Source organism: Alexandromys fortis, unplaced genomic scaffold, assembly GCF_014885135.2.
Source record: "Alexandromys fortis isolate MF-2015 unplaced genomic scaffold, M_Fortis_MF-2015_v1.1 scaffold_312, whole genome shotgun sequence".
Lineage (NCBI taxonomy): Eukaryota > Metazoa > Chordata > Mammalia > Rodentia > Cricetidae > Alexandromys > Alexandromys fortis.
Genome location: NW_026068184.1, coordinates 765,100 through 780,031, shown reverse-complemented (window position 1 = coordinate 780,031; position 14,932 = coordinate 765,100). Strand labels below are relative to the sequence as shown.

The 14,932-nt window shown below is 48.9% G+C and overlaps 1 protein-coding gene across 1 annotated transcript; it reads right to left on the bottom strand.

Moving 5' to 3' along the window:
- Positions 1-545: 545 nt before the first annotated feature.
- On the bottom strand, positions 546-14,701 carry Mdh2 (malate dehydrogenase 2). The gene is made up of 9 exons (XM_050129305.1): positions 14,515-14,701; positions 8,497-8,665; positions 7,476-7,559; positions 5,631-5,740; positions 4,362-4,487; positions 3,221-3,298; positions 1,656-1,755; positions 1,210-1,361; positions 546-849 (listed from the first exon to the last, which is right to left on the bottom strand). Exons 1-9 carry the CDS (start codon positions 14,578-14,580, stop codon positions 718-720), a joined length of 1,017 nt encoding a protein of 338 aa, XP_049985262.1. The 5' UTR covers positions 14,581-14,701; the 3' UTR covers positions 546-717.
- Positions 14,702-14,932: the final 231 nt, after the last annotated feature.

Here is a 14,932-nt window from a genome sequence, read left to right as displayed (position 1 = left end):
TGAACTAAGCACGACAGAACCTAAGGTCTGGGACATGCTAGGAAGCATTCTAGCCCAGCCAAACCCCTAAGCCCACACGGAGGAAGCTCAGGCTAGTGTTCTATTGCTGAGCTCCAACCCCACTGCTCCAATATTTGGAGACAGGGTCTCCCTCAGCTGCCTGCAATTGCTCTCAACTGTAGTGTGTGCAGGTCTTGATTTCAGATTCTCCTGCCTCACCTTCTACAGTAGCTGGGATCACAGGCATGCACTATCAGGTTTGGCTTAGACTTCCTTGAAGCTTCAGAGGTCTCTGCCTAACACGTGAACAGATCATAGCTCTTAGTATTATTATTATTACATTATTATCATTCTGCGACATGGGTTCTCCATGTAGCCTCAGCTGGCTTGTAATTCAGTATGTAGATCAGTCTGGTCTTGAAATCAGTGATTCTGTCTCTCTTCTTGAAAGCTGGGATTAAAGGTGTGGACCACCATGCCCAGCCAGACTACTTCTGATTCACAGTGTGGTGATGAGGCCCTGGAGCAAGCTGATGGAGACCGTGAAAAAGACAATCAGTCTGCTTTATTGTCATTATCAACAGACCAGCCACCATTGGGAAGGGATGCTGATGCTGGTACAACACCCACCATCAAAGCAAACTGAAGACCCTGCTGGCTTCAGTGACATGATGCTGAATAAGTTAGGGTGATATGGCTGCTTGGGACTTGAACCTCTCACTTCATGTTCTTGACAAAGTCCTCGCCTTTCTTGATGGAGGCTTTGAGCTCAGGGATGGCCTCGGCAATCATTTTCTCCTCAAAAGGAGTGATTTTGCCAATGCCCAGGTTCTTCTCCAGGCCTTTTTTCTGGAAGAGAGGGAATATGGTGATACGTGAAACCAAGTTTCTAGCTTAGCTTGGTGGCACAGGCCTGAAATCCTAGCACCCAGGAGACTGAGGGCACAGGTGCTCTTTAGCTAAGACAAGCCCCCCAGCCCCTCACTGCTGCTGGGCTCACTAAGCAGAGGCTTAGCTGCATCCCAGCCCAGGAGGGATCAGCTTCTTTCAAAGCTCGTCTGGCCTGGACAGCCATCTGTAGCTGTTATATCCCCAAATTATAGCTGCACTGCCTGGTGACAGGCCCAGCTCTGACTCCTGAGACATGACTCTCCCTTCCCCAAAGCCAACCAGGCACCAACCACAGCCTCGGTTACCCTGGATACGTACCCCTAACAGCAAGGGTGTGGAGAAGTAAGTGCATTCTGTCTCTTTGGACTGAACAAAAGAACACTCGACAACACCTTCCTTCCCGTTCATGGCATCCACAAGGGAGAAGACAAAACGGGCTCCAGCATAAGCCATGGACAGAGTGGCAGAGCCTAGGAGAGAATGGTGGTCAGCACAGCCAGCACCAGACCCCAGAAACCAGGGGTTGTGCTCCCAGAAAAGCACCTACACACCACAGCTCACGTTAGGAAATCTGGTCTGCACCTCTGCATTTCACTGTCTCCAACTCTAAAGCCACCCTCTTCCCAAAGAATCTCCGCTGCCTTCTAGAACCTTCTGAGTGGGACACCCATTCCCTACCCAGAGATAAGCAGTCTTTCCCTGTAGTGCTAACATCCTGGCCCCAGTGTCAGAGTCCCCAGCCCCAGGGATGTGTGGAACTCCACCTGCTCCAGCCTTGGCCTTCACAACTTCCGTGCCAGCCTCCTGGATCCTCCCGGTGAGCGCAGTCAGCTGGTCTTGGGGAAAGTCAACTTTGGGGGTACACTGCAGGGCAAGCCAGGGACTGAGTGAGTAATTTTCTGGTACAACGACCTCCGCCCTTCCCAGGCTTGACCCAACCCCCACTCCACAGTGTGTTCCACCTCCCATCATGGCACCACTGCAACCAGACTCAAAACAGTAGCGGGGATGGAACCCAGGGCCCCAATCATGCCAGACAGCGGTCCCCACCACTCAACCAGAGACCCCAACATCATTTCCTACTGACAAAAGCAAATTCACTTTTTTTTGGAGGCTTGGTTGAGACAGATCTTATGCATTTCCACATGGGACTGCCACCATGCCTGGCTCCCTTGCTTGTGTGTACACATGCATTTCCTGAGGCTCATGTCAGGGGTTTCCACCAATCACCCTCCAGCTTACATATATACCTTGAGACAGGGTCTCTCACTGAACCCAGATCCGACTCAGTCAGGATGACTGCCTAGCAAGTCCCAAACACCCTCCTCTCTCCTCCTCAGCACTAGGATGACATCCTGCACCTGGCTTTTTTCTCGCGGGTCTGGGAACCCAGCTCAGGTCCTCATGCTTGCACGGCAGGCACTCTGCTGACTGAGCCTCCTCTCTCTCACTTTTCAAGGGTTCAGCATACTGAGCAGCACGCTCCATGGCTACACGCAGGCATGAGGATCCATCAGAAGACCAAGCGGCACCCAATTACGTCACTGCCAACTCTCCTCTAGTGTCCCCATTTATACAAGTTCTCCCACCTCACGTGACACTTGAGCTTGGAGAATCACTATTTTAGATTTATGTGTATGTGAACATCTTATGTGTGGGGATGCCCATGGAAGCCAGAGGGCAGCAGATCCCTGGAGTTGGAGTTACAGGTGGTTGACTGTAAGGTCCTTTGGAAGAATAGCAAGTGCTTGTAGCCACTGAGCCGTATTTCCACCTCCACCCATGACATCAGATGGATGCCTTGTTCCCTCTCGCTTCACTTACTGTCATACATTTTAAAACAAAGTTCTATGCAGAAGTACCAGAGATACGAGTCCTAGGCATGTCACACTCTGGGGCCACGGAGCTGATCCACAGACCTCATTCCACATGGTGCTAACTCTTTTGTTTTGTTCACCAAAGAGCTCGACGTCATCGCTACACAGCTAATAACCCTCAACTCCTAATCCTCCTGCCTCCAGTTCCCACAAGTGGGGACTACAGCTGTGCACCTGTGGGGACCCGGCCTCCTACACTATCTTTGATCTCATGGGATCTCCAGTGTGCTGGAGCCAGCAACTTCTGATTCCATCCGGTCCACAGGCTGTAGTCAGGAAGACCCTAGACAACTGGGTTCAGACACGGCAGGAATCCCTGCACAATACACAGGCCAGTCCCATTTACCCCAGACTGTTTCAAGACCTTCAAGGCAGCCCTGAGTGTGATCTTAAAGCTTCCTGAGATACACACACACGCACACATGCATTCTCTCTCACAGCCACTCACATACCTGAGAGATCAAGGGGATGATGGTCTTCCCAGCATGGCCACCAATGACAGGCACGTTGACCCGAGCAGGATCCAAACCCTATTCACAAGGCAGGAAGCCTGACTGTTAACAAGGGCTCTGAGTAGAAAACAAGTCGCAGTCACCTAAAGTGTAGACTGGAAACCCAGAACGCTCAGAAACAAACCAGGATGACCCAGAGTCTGACCCTGGCTGTGCCTAGCACTTGGGCCCTATCCTATGATCAGTCACTGTGAGCAGGTGCAGAGAGGGACAGCATGTGGAGGGGTCACCACATGCTCCTCTGTCACAAGGCCAGACTGTGTTGTCCACCCTTCTAGCCACCTGACATCCTTGTGGAATCAGAGGACAGCAACAGTCGTTCCTAGGACTGGAAATGTCCAAACAAGTACCCCCACGTTCTGTTCCAGAGAAAGATTTCTCCCTCAAGTCCGAGAAATTAAAGTCGTTCCACACCGGAGTTGGACGGCAGAACAGCAGGGCTCAAGCAGGCTGGGAAAGGCGTCAGAACAGACGGTGGCAAGAGTGCTTGCTGCTCTTACAGGGCACCAGAGTTTGGCTCCCAGCACCCACACAGCAGCTCACAACTGTCTGCATCTCCAGTTCCGGGAGGAACTGATGCTCTTCTCTGGACACCTAAGGACCTGCACTCACAATTTCACACAGACCCACATACAATTAAAAAAAAATATGCCTACTCATATCTCTACGCATTAAAAAAATGAGTTGGGCACAGTCTAAGAGTGGAGAAGCTGGTGGGATAAGAATTCAAGGTAAGCTACACGGGTAACCCAAGAAAAGAAAAGGAGGTAGGACTAGAAGGCCCGGATGACAGTCCAGATACTTTATGATTTTCCAGGGCATGGTGAATGGGACAAATGGCTCCCATCCACGAGGGATTAGATAAAGTCCGAACCCTGATGCACTGGGAAGAGGTCCAGGGCAGAGGGCATGCTAAGTCTGGGCCTGTTCACTGCCAGCGCCTACAGAAAACACTGAAGCCAGCTACAGAGACTGAAACCCCCAAGTCCATACCCCCATCATCTTCCATGCCTGCCCAGGAGCAAGGGTAGCCGAGCAGTTAAGAAAATAGGCAACTGAGAGGCGCCCACAGGGCCCACACCTTCAGCTCCGCCACGAATGTGTTCGCTCTGACAATGTCAAGGGTTGTCACACCGAAGATCTTGTTGGGGTTGTACACGCCGTGCTTCTTGAAAACTTCTGCGGTGATGGGGATGGTGGAGTTAACCTGGGAAAACCATGAGACAGATGTCAGCTGAGGGTGGAGCCCAGCAACAGGGCCTGCCAATAACTGTAAGCCACCTACAAGGCAAGGTAGCCGTGCCATGTGAACAAAGACACCCTTTACTGCAAGGACACTTGTTCCTTGACAGCCCTTCAGCCATCATCTTGGACATAGGAGGCGAATTCTTCTTCTGGGCTGAGGATGGCTAAGAACAGGTGAACAAGCTGCCTGACTCCCTAGAACCTGTAAAATTTATCCGTGTGACGGTGTGGTTTCAAAGAGAATGGCCCTCATACCCATACATGTTTGAATAGCTGGTCCCTAGTTAGCAGAACTGTTTGGGAGGGATTAGGAGGTGTGTCACCAATGGTAGATTTACACTAGCCTCAATCTCTCACTCAGCTATTGCAGCAGCACCATGACCGCCTGCCTGCCACACTCCCCACCATGATGAGCATGGACCAATCCTCTGAAACTGTAAGCCAGTTCCCAATTAAGTGATTTCTTTTATAAGCTGCCTTGGCTGTGTTGTTTCATTACAACAGAACAGTAACTAAGACAAATGGAAACTATACAACTACCTCATGAGGTGTGAGGACTGAATGACTTAATGCAATGGGGCAAGAGCTTAGGACACCACCCAGGCACAGAAATCAAACAGAATAAAATGGCAAGATTTATGTTGTGCACTTAATATAACAGAGGAGAGGAGCCACAGGCTACCACAACCGTTGAAAGGAGTTATATAGGTGGGCAATTTGAGCAAGGCATGCGGGTGCACCTGGAACCCCTCCATGCCAGCACCTGGGAGGCAGAAGTAGGACTGAGTTATGGGCCAACTTGAGCCCATAAGTAAGACCTTGCCCACACCCCTCCCATCCAATAAGAGGAAGAGGAAGAGTAAAGAGAAAAAGAAGGTGGTGGAGGAGAAAGAGAAAGGAGATGAGTGTCCCAGGTGGGTAAAGTAAGATACAGAGAAGGTAGGTAACCTGCCTGAAGGACAGTCAGTTCGAAGAGCCAGGTACGAGCTCTTGATTGGTGATAAAAGGCAGCTTTAGGATACATTCCAAGACCTCAACACCTCCAATGTGTGCATCTAACACACACGTGACCAGCCTTGCCCCCTCCACCCCACCCCATACTCACCGGGTTGGCAATGATGCAGATCATGGCTTCAGGGCAGTGCTGGGCACAGGCGGCAGTCAAGGTGGCCACAATGGTAGCATTGGTGTTGAATAGGTCATCCCGCGTCATTCCTGGGATAGTCCAGGGTGAGAAAGCCACAAAGAACATGATGAAATTTCAAAAATTTTTTTTTATTACATTTTAATTTATTCTCCGTGTGTGTGTCAAAGGGCAACTCACAGAGTTGGCAGTCACCTTCCATTGTTGGGGGGCACTGAAGTCCTTATAATCACAGAAAAACACTAAGAGAATCAGAAAACACAGGAGTGTCTCCTGAATGGAGTTCGTTTTTATAAAGCAAATACCTGCATTCCATCTAGAAAGCTGGGTTTTATTAACGCCCTGGTGACCTTTTTGTTAACTGTGAAGGCAGATCTCACCCAACACCCCAGAACGATCATCCCAGACTTCCCTCGCTAGACCTTACCCATCCTCAGGGGAGATGTCACATGTACTTTATGGCCCACTGACCTCAACCCCCACTAGGTTCTAGGCCCTTTAGCTATAGGACCTGCTCTCACGGTCACACGTACTGTGTAAAAGAGTCTCCTTGTAGTCACACCTTAAGATGTATTGTCCACCTGGTATTGGACTGATTGTTGCCTGGAAATCTTTCCCCAAATTGTACTGGGTTTAAAATTTGCATTAGAGCCCCCAAAGTCTGATCCAGGCTGACGAAGTCAGTCTGCACTGGGTTTTCATTCTCATTTCCTCATGGGGTTTGCTTCCCTGTCTGACACCTGAAGGGACCAAGTGAGACACACAACCCTTGGAGAAGGTAGGAAAAGTTTTTTTTTTTTCTTTCTTTCTTTCTTTGTTTTTTTTTTTTTTTTTAAATATTTATTTATTTATTATGTATACAATGTTCTGTCTGTATGCCTGCAGGCCAGAAGAGGGCACCAGACCTCATTACAGGTGGTTGTGAGCCACCATGTGGTTGCTGGGAATTGAACTCAGGACCTTTGGAAGAGCAGGCAATGCTCTTAACCTCTGAGCCATCTCTCCAGCCCCAGGAAAAGTTTTCTTTAAATAGCAATTAGGAGTTAAGGAAACTCAGTCTTCTCATTGAAAATGGGTCATGACCCCTTCCCAAAGAAACAAAATATTTAGCTACAGCTCTGAAACTTTACATGCACAGGAACTAAAGCAAAGAGAGCCCACGGAAAGACACTAAAGGCACTGCTGTCAAAGTGGGTACCAGGGACTGAACTCGTCAGGCTTGGTGCATGCACCTTTACTGCCACCTTGAAGGTCAATGCACATAGTTTGAAATAGGTACCAGGTGCTAACTGTTAAATTCAGCATGAACAGGGCTCCCATTTTAAGTAAATCTGTTTTACAGAAAAAAACGCTCCACTACGGCTAAAGACAGCAGAATCTTGGGGTGTGCAGATGGAGTGAGTCACTGGGGGCCATTAGAGGTTAGCAGGAGTCCTGAGGTGGAGTTGGGTGGCGGACAGGGCCCTCTAAACAGAGTGACATTTGCTGTCAGCTTCAAGTTTTGTCACCAAGGGCAAGGAGGAAGTCTCTGGAGATCTTTGCAATGGGAGAGGAAGGAAATCCACATTTCTCAGCAGAAAGCCCTTCTCAGCGGGGAGGGACACTTCAGGTAAGGTTTTTAAAATTTATTAAAAAATGTATTTATATGTATGTGGTAGGTCTACTAAGCTGTAAGTGGGTGTTGTACTTATTGAAGCTGGAGTTACAGGAATATGTGGGTGTTAGGACCTGAAATCAGGTTCTCTGATACTGACCTGAACAGCTGAGCCCTCTTCCCCCCACTCCAGGATGCTCCCCACCACACACCTGGCTTCCTGGGCACTCCGGCTGGGATCACCACCACATCACATCCTTTCAGGCAATCTGGTAGCTGATCAGGTCCAAGGTAGCCTAGGAGGAACACCCCATTAGAGCAATGTCACCTGTATGAGCCCAGGGAAGCCACCACATCTGAGGGGAGGGATCAAAGCTGGTGGGTCCCATCTGTGAAATGACATCCCCTGTCTAAGGGGAAGAGCCCCTCTGAAGTGGACTCTACAGAAACCGGCAGGGATCCACCTGCATCACCACACCCCATTACTCTTACTATCTAGAGGGAAAGAGTCTATTTCTGAGGATTTCAGGAGGTTTGTGACTGGGTCCAGATCTGCCTCTTTAAAATTATGTTGTACTATGTAGCCTAGGATACCAAACAGCTGGCCTTCCTGAGTGGTGGAGACTCAGACTCAACTCAGGAATTCTTGTATGCCAAGCAAGCACTCTACCAACTACTCTGAAGATCTTTCTACAAGGTCTTGCTATTGAGCCCAGGCTAACCTTGAACCCAGGACCCTTCTGCCTTACCCCCAAGGGCTGGGGTGACAGGTGGATATCACCATGCTCTGCTTCATACTTAGACAACAAATTATTTGTAATTATGGGGGGGGGGAGTGTCAACACAGCCCACCTGTGGAGGATAATTCTTGGGGAATTGGTTCTCTCCTTCCACCACCTCCACGTGGGTTCTGGGGAGCAAATGCAGGTCACCAGGCTTTTACAGCAAGGGCCCACTCACCTACAGAGCCATCTTGCCAGCCTCAGCTTTCTTCTTTTTTTGAGAAAGGGATTCTATGTGTAGCCCTGGCTGTCCTAGAACTCACGGAGATCCACCTGCCCCTGCCCCCTGGGTGCTGGGATTAAAGGTGTGCACCACCATGCCCACCACCAGCAGCTCAGCCTCAGCCTTCTAAAAGACACCACTGTTTAAGTGTTTGTGGGCCCAGGTCCAAATCACCTAAGATCCTGCTCTAGAACTTGGGCCCTGGCTTACTGCACGGCAGCCATGTACCTTTCACGTTTGCTCTGGTCTCGATGTGACTCAGATCCGCTGCCACACCAGGCGTGTGAGCGATATCGTAGAGGGTCAGGCGACTCACTAGGGGGCTGTTCTTTAGGAGCAGAGAAAGGGGCTGCCCAATGCCCCCGGAAGCTCCCAGCACGGCTACTTTAGCATTGTTCTAGAAAGAAGCAGAGAGATATCACTTAAGATAGAATGGGGCTTCTTCTTCTTTTTGTTTTTTCGAGACAGGGTTTCTCTGTGTAGCCCTGGCTGTCCTCGAACTCACAGAGATCCGCCTGCCTCTGCCTCCCGAGTGCTGGGATTAAAGGTGTGTGCCACCACTGCTCAGCAGAATGGGGCTTCTTTAGAGGACAAGATGCCAAAGAATGAGGCAACAGCTGTATCGACCAGCAGCCTGTGGTGGAGCTGTGGACCTTCATCCCGCAGTCAAAGTTCAAGAGCAGAGAACCCAGGCCTGGAGACGGGAGGATACAAGCCAAGGGCGATAAGAGGCAGCTCCACCCAGGTAGCCAGTTGGACTGATAACGTCCCTACCTTTGCTCTGTGGTTTATTCCTCGGTGCTCATAGGGGCTTGTTCCAGGATCCCTCACCCCACAGGGCCAAAGCCTCCCAAAGTACCCAGTAGCACCATGTATCACCGACACACATCCTCCTGTCCGTCCTTCCCCCCCCCCCCACCCCATATGCGGCTTTTGAGAAACTGGGAATTGAACCACCAAGAGCTTCATTCCTGTTAATTAAGTGTTCTACTGTACCCTCAGGCCCTCTTCATCTGTACTTTAAACCATGTCAAGATTACTTATGGGCTGGCAAGATGACTCAGCAAATAAAGGTGTTTGCTGGCAAGTCTGAGGAGCCGAGTTTGAGTCTCTGGACTCACAGAGTGGAAGAAGAAAATCAACTCCAAAAAAGTTGTTCTCTAACTTCATTAACACCTACATGTCAACAAACTTTAAAAATACAAAGATTACTTCTAACAATACAATGTAAATATGAATATAATCGTGAATACAGTGTTATTCAGGGAAAAAAGCTTGCACATGTTCAGTATGTAATGTATTTTTGAAAAATTTTTATTATTTTTATTTATACCTGTATGTTATGTACATGTGTCTGTATGGATACATGCCATGTACGTGCATGTCCAAGAAGACCAGAAGGGGACATCAGGTCTCTGAACTGTTAAAGACAGTTGTGGGCTGCTTAGTGTAGGTGCTAGGAACTGAATTCAGGTCCTCTGCAAGAGCAACTGCTCTTAACCTTTGAGCCACCACTGCAGGCCGTATTTTTTCTTTGGTAGCATTTTCAGTCCAAGGCTGGCTGGACCCGTGGGTGGAGGTCACATGGATAGGCAGCAGGAAGTGTACATTGGACAGTAATTAATGGCTATAATAAGTAATAAATAATAATGGGCTTCAGTTATCAAAACCAAAGCCCAAGGTTAGGGTGTGGCTCAGTGACAGTGCTTGCCAAGCACGTATGAGGGGATCTGGGTTCCATCCCTGGTACTGGAAAAAAAAAAGGTGCATGTGAGCGGTGGGGTGGAGCACACACTCAGGAAAGCTGTTCCTCAGGGGGCAGAAGAATCCTGAGATAGATGGGAGAGCAGCCTGGCCTAAACAGGGAGGCCTGTCTCAAAAAAGAATCTAACAGGGAAGCAGTACAGGAAGTACTTGGCCCCTCAGGTCCTGCCTGAAGCAACCTGCTCCTGTATCACCATCTCCCATCCTCCACTCCAGCACCACCACGTTGCCTCCCTTGGCACACCTACATCATTTCACTGGACAGGGCAGCAAAGGTTCCATTAAGTAAAGTACAAGGTAATCCCAAATGGGGAACAGAAGAAAACCATTTGCATGGTTTCTGTTTATTCTGTTGCTTTGAGTTCCCAGGCTGACCTGGAACTCACAGAGAAACTGGTCTGGGCTTACAGGTCTTGCATCATGACATCTAGCTTAAAACCTGTTTTTCTGAAAAAGTAAGAAACAAAAACTAAACAAGGAAAAAGAAACCTTTTATCCAGGCAGTTGTAACACATGCCTATAATCCCAGAACTAAGGAGGCAGAGGCAGGAGGATCTCTGTGAGTTCGAGGCCAGCCTGGTCTACAAAGTGAGATCCAAGACAGCCAGAGCTGTTACATAGAGAAACCCTGTGTAACGCCCCCAAATTTGCTGTTTTATTTTAACCTATAAAAATCTTAAGTGCTACCAAGAAAAAGAGCTAGTGTCCATGATAGGGTCTTTAGGAGGGTCTGATCTGTATAATATTGATGGGAACCTGGTGAGGAAGGAGAGGGCTTTCTCACTCTGTCCTATGCTGTGCACTGACGTACACCACAGCAACTTTGCCAACATACACCAAACCTAGTCCCCAAGTAATGGATCTGCAAAAAAGCATTATTTTATTATACTTCATTATCTACTTAGTAGACAACCCATTATGTGGGTGAAAGAATGGGGTGAACTCAGCTGACAAGCTTGGGGTCAAGTGCCTTTACCCTCTGAGCCATCCTGCCGACCCCAGTGGGATCTCTCCAAGCATTATCACATGGGTTCCTTCCAACCCCACTGGCCTTTACTGAGAGCCCAGAGTCCCATTCAACAGTTTACTGCTCGGCAACTATTCTGAAGATGGATAGATTGTAATTTCAGTCACGACCTTTGCGCTCAGAATGCAAGTCTGCGGCTCTTTGTTTTAAACCCTCTACATCTGTGTTCCTACTACATGGACGCACATGTATATTAGAAATAGAAGCATTGAGGACCTTGGCTATATTTTATCATTCAGAGGGAGGTTCCAAAGTCTAGAGACCAAACATACTTGGTTCTAGTTGTCTTTGGACTTACTCTACTGTTTTCTCAAAAGCTAAGTGGACACCCAACTGGCATTTTTTTTAATATGTTTTTTCTAAATCCATCCAAAGCTGAGCTACTGACCCTTCCTACTACCCTAAACCTGCTCTCCCTAAGTCTTTACATTCTTACCACTGAGCCACACCCCAGCCCCTCACTGGAGGATTCTAGGCAGGTGCTCTACCACTGAGCCACACCCCAGCCCCTCACTGGGGGAGTCCAAACAGACACACTACCACTGAGCCACACCCCAGCCCCTCACTGGGGGAGTCCAAACAGGCACACTACCACTGAGCTACACCCCAGTCTCTCACTGGGGGAGTCCAAACAGGCACACTACCACTGAGTGCCACCCCCAGCAAGCCCTTCCAGAACTCTTACTTATCTCAGTAGAAACCTTGGCATCACCCATGACTCTACTCTCCTTTATCATCAGTGAATTCAGTTAGCTCCACCACCTTTCACCACATCCACAGCTGTCACCCAGACACTGACTAGCAGACTGTCTCCCTCTGCCTAAGTAACTGCTCTGTTCAAAATGGTACTCCACCTTTGAGAAAATGCCCAAGTTGTACACGGCTTGCTGGGTTCTCTCTACCTCCCCCATATTCACAATCATTCCTGGCCTCCCTGCCCCACATACTGGACTGCCAGTTACTGCCCATCTGCCCGAACCCTTTCTACATGTGACCTATGCTTTCTTCTGGCCTTCGCTGAAATGTCACATTCCCTGATGCTGGGCCTGCGCCTGAGATGGCTCAGCAAGTAAAAGCACTTGCTTCAAAAGTCTGAGGACATGAGTTCAATCTCTAATCTTCCCCACATGGTGGAGAGAGAATGGACTCCAGCAAGTGTCCTACTCCCTCTACCATTCACACACACACATGTGCATGCACACACATACACAAACACACACTGCCCTTCCTTCCAATTAAAAATAAAACCTCAACTTCCTTCCTTGTCCACCCCTACTTGTTCTCTGGGGCTCCTTACTACGACATTTTATAACAGGAGACAACAGCATATCTACTACAGAACTCTGGGACTGATGGGGCTGTTGCCAAGCTTGAATGACCTGAGTTCAAGTCATAGGACCTACATGTCAGAAGATGAAAACCATGTTGTCCTTGCCTCCACATGTGAACAAGGTACACACATGTGCACATTAATAATTTTTAAAATTTTAAATCAAAATACAGAATTCTGTATTTTGCTCAGGGCATAGATGCAACCACCAAAATTCAAATGGAAGCTGGGCAAAGTGGCCCACACTTTTAGTCCCAGCACATAGGAAGTATAGAGGCAGGTGGATCTCTAGTTTGAGAAGGTCCAGCCCAGCCAAGGTTGCAGTGAGACTCTTTCTATAAACAAACAAACAAACAAACCCAAGCAAACAAACACAATTGGGCTGAACCTGGGTCTGTGGATCAGTGGTACAGAACTTGCTTAACAGGCTCATCTGTGCGCGAACACACACCAGCACTCCCTCACATTCTTCACCATCTCTGCTGAGCTAGCCCTGCTCTACTCCTCGGCATCCATCTTCATCTCTACCCTACCAATTAACTTACTCCTCACCTAGCCCAGGCACCTTCTCATTCATCTTGTGAGACAGAGTCCTACTACATTAGCCAGGCACCTGCCTTGGGTCCTGGGAACTAAACTCTGGTCCTCTGCTAGATTAGCAAGCACTTTTAACTGCTGAGCATCTCTTCCAGCCCCCTGTAATCTTTATTTTTCAATGAATTTATTAAATGGGAAGCAGGAGACATGACCTAAATGACCAGAAATTTGGAGTCCCCTCAAATTATCAGTTTCCTTTTGGGTTAGGTAATTATTTCTGAAGCCTTGGTTGTATCGATTTTGCTAGAGATGTGTAAAGCCTCTGGGCATGATCCTGGGACTCCTTCATTGATTCTGGCATGCACTGGTTAAAGAACCACTGTCCAAGTAGAAGATGACTAAAAATAACTTAGCTGTAGGTGTCCAAGGCCAACTCTACCCACAGCAGGGATGATCCTCCAAGAATAATTCGTAAGGGAAAAAGGCTCTAGTGGAGGAGATGCTTTAGTGAGTGAGAGCCTAAGGAGCTGAGTTCAAATCCCCAGTTCTCCAGCTTGGCAGGTTCAGGCAAAGGCCTCATTCCAAAGAAATAAGGTCTAGAGCAGCGGTTCTCAACCTTCCCAATGCTGCAACCCTTCAAAATCAGTTCTTCATGTTGTGGTGGCCCTCAATCATAAAATTACTTTTGCTTCTACTTCATAATTATATTTTTCTACTGATATGCATGGTGATGTAAATATCTCACATGTGACCTCTGTGAACGGATCGTTTGATCCCCAGGCTGAGAACGGCTGATTGAGAGTGATGGAGTACTCGATGTCCTTCTCTTGCCTCTGCACACATGTGCACATACACATTTTTGAAAAACGAGGCATGGGGCTGGAGAAATAGTTCATCGGTTAAGAGCACAGGCTGCTCTTCCAGAGGACCCAGATTCAATTCCCAGCACTCACTTGGCAGTTTTCAACTGTCTGTAACTCCAGGTCCAGGGAACCTGACATTTTCACACCAAAACACGTAAAAAGGAAATAAATTATTAAAAAAAAAGAAAGAAAGAAAAACGAGGCGTGACGGTGCGTGCCTTTATCCCCAGCACTGGAGAGGCGGAGGCGCATCTCTTCAAGACCAGCCTGGTCTAAATAAATAAAGAAAATAATCTCTTAGAGGAAAAGCCACGGACAGTTGTTGAATTTCAATCAATTCTGTTAAACTACTGTAACCTTGACTCCGTTCTCTATCCTGAGAGGCTCAGGATACCTGTACTATATAGTTAATGTCATGCGCTATTTCTCCTACTCACGAATAACTCACATGGGCGCTACAAGGAGAAAATCAGTTATGCCGAACCAATGCTGAGTTGCATAGAATGCAATTTTCTTCCGGACTGAGAGCTTTGGCTTCTGAACCTACAGGAAACGCACACTTTAGGAGGAAACCTGGCCCGGTTCGGCTCCTCTCCCAGGTTTTCCATACAGGATGTCAGGGAGGCCCTGATGTCCAGGATGAGCTTTGCGGGTTGAGAACCGGCGCGATCGCGGGATGCACGCGCCGCCCCGGAGTTCCCCGCTAGGCTGAAAGCCCCTCATACCTGGGCCGAAGTGCTGAAGCTGCGGCGGAGAGCGGCGCCGGCAGGCCGGGCGAGAGCAGACAGCATGGTTGGGGCGGGCGGGACACGGACCTGCAGGCGAACAAGCTAACAGTGAACAAGTGACTCCAACGACCTCCACTCTGCGCAGTGTCCGCCCGGCGCAGATCCACCTGATCTCGCGAGAGAAACGCCAAAAGCGGGGCTCCGCTCCACCAAATATCGCGACACAGGCTCGGCTAAGCGCTGCTAAGCCTCTACCGAAAGACCCTGCCCACTTCCGAGATCTCGCGGGAAAAGTCTGACGTCCCCCTCCTCTCCGCCCCCCCGNCCCCCCCCCCCCCCGCCCGGTCCCTCGTAAGGAATCCCTTCTGAACTCCGCCCACTGATAAGATCTCGCGAGAGAGGCTCGTCTGTGCCT

Bases quoted from the DNA above. Each gene is read 5' to 3' on its own strand.
- Mdh2 (XM_050129305.1), bottom strand. From the start codon at position 14,580: ATGCTGTCTGCTCTCGCCCGGCCTGCCGGCGCCGCTCTCCGCCGCAGC. The intron at 4,488-5,630 runs GTGAGTATGGGG...TGGTTTTCCCAG, and splicing joins TCTGCATCATTGCCAACCCG to GTTAACTCCACCATCCCCAT. The intron at 1,756-3,220 runs GTATGTGAGTGG...CTTGCCCTGCAG, and splicing joins TCATCCCCTTGATCTCTCAG to TGTACCCCCAAAGTTGACTT.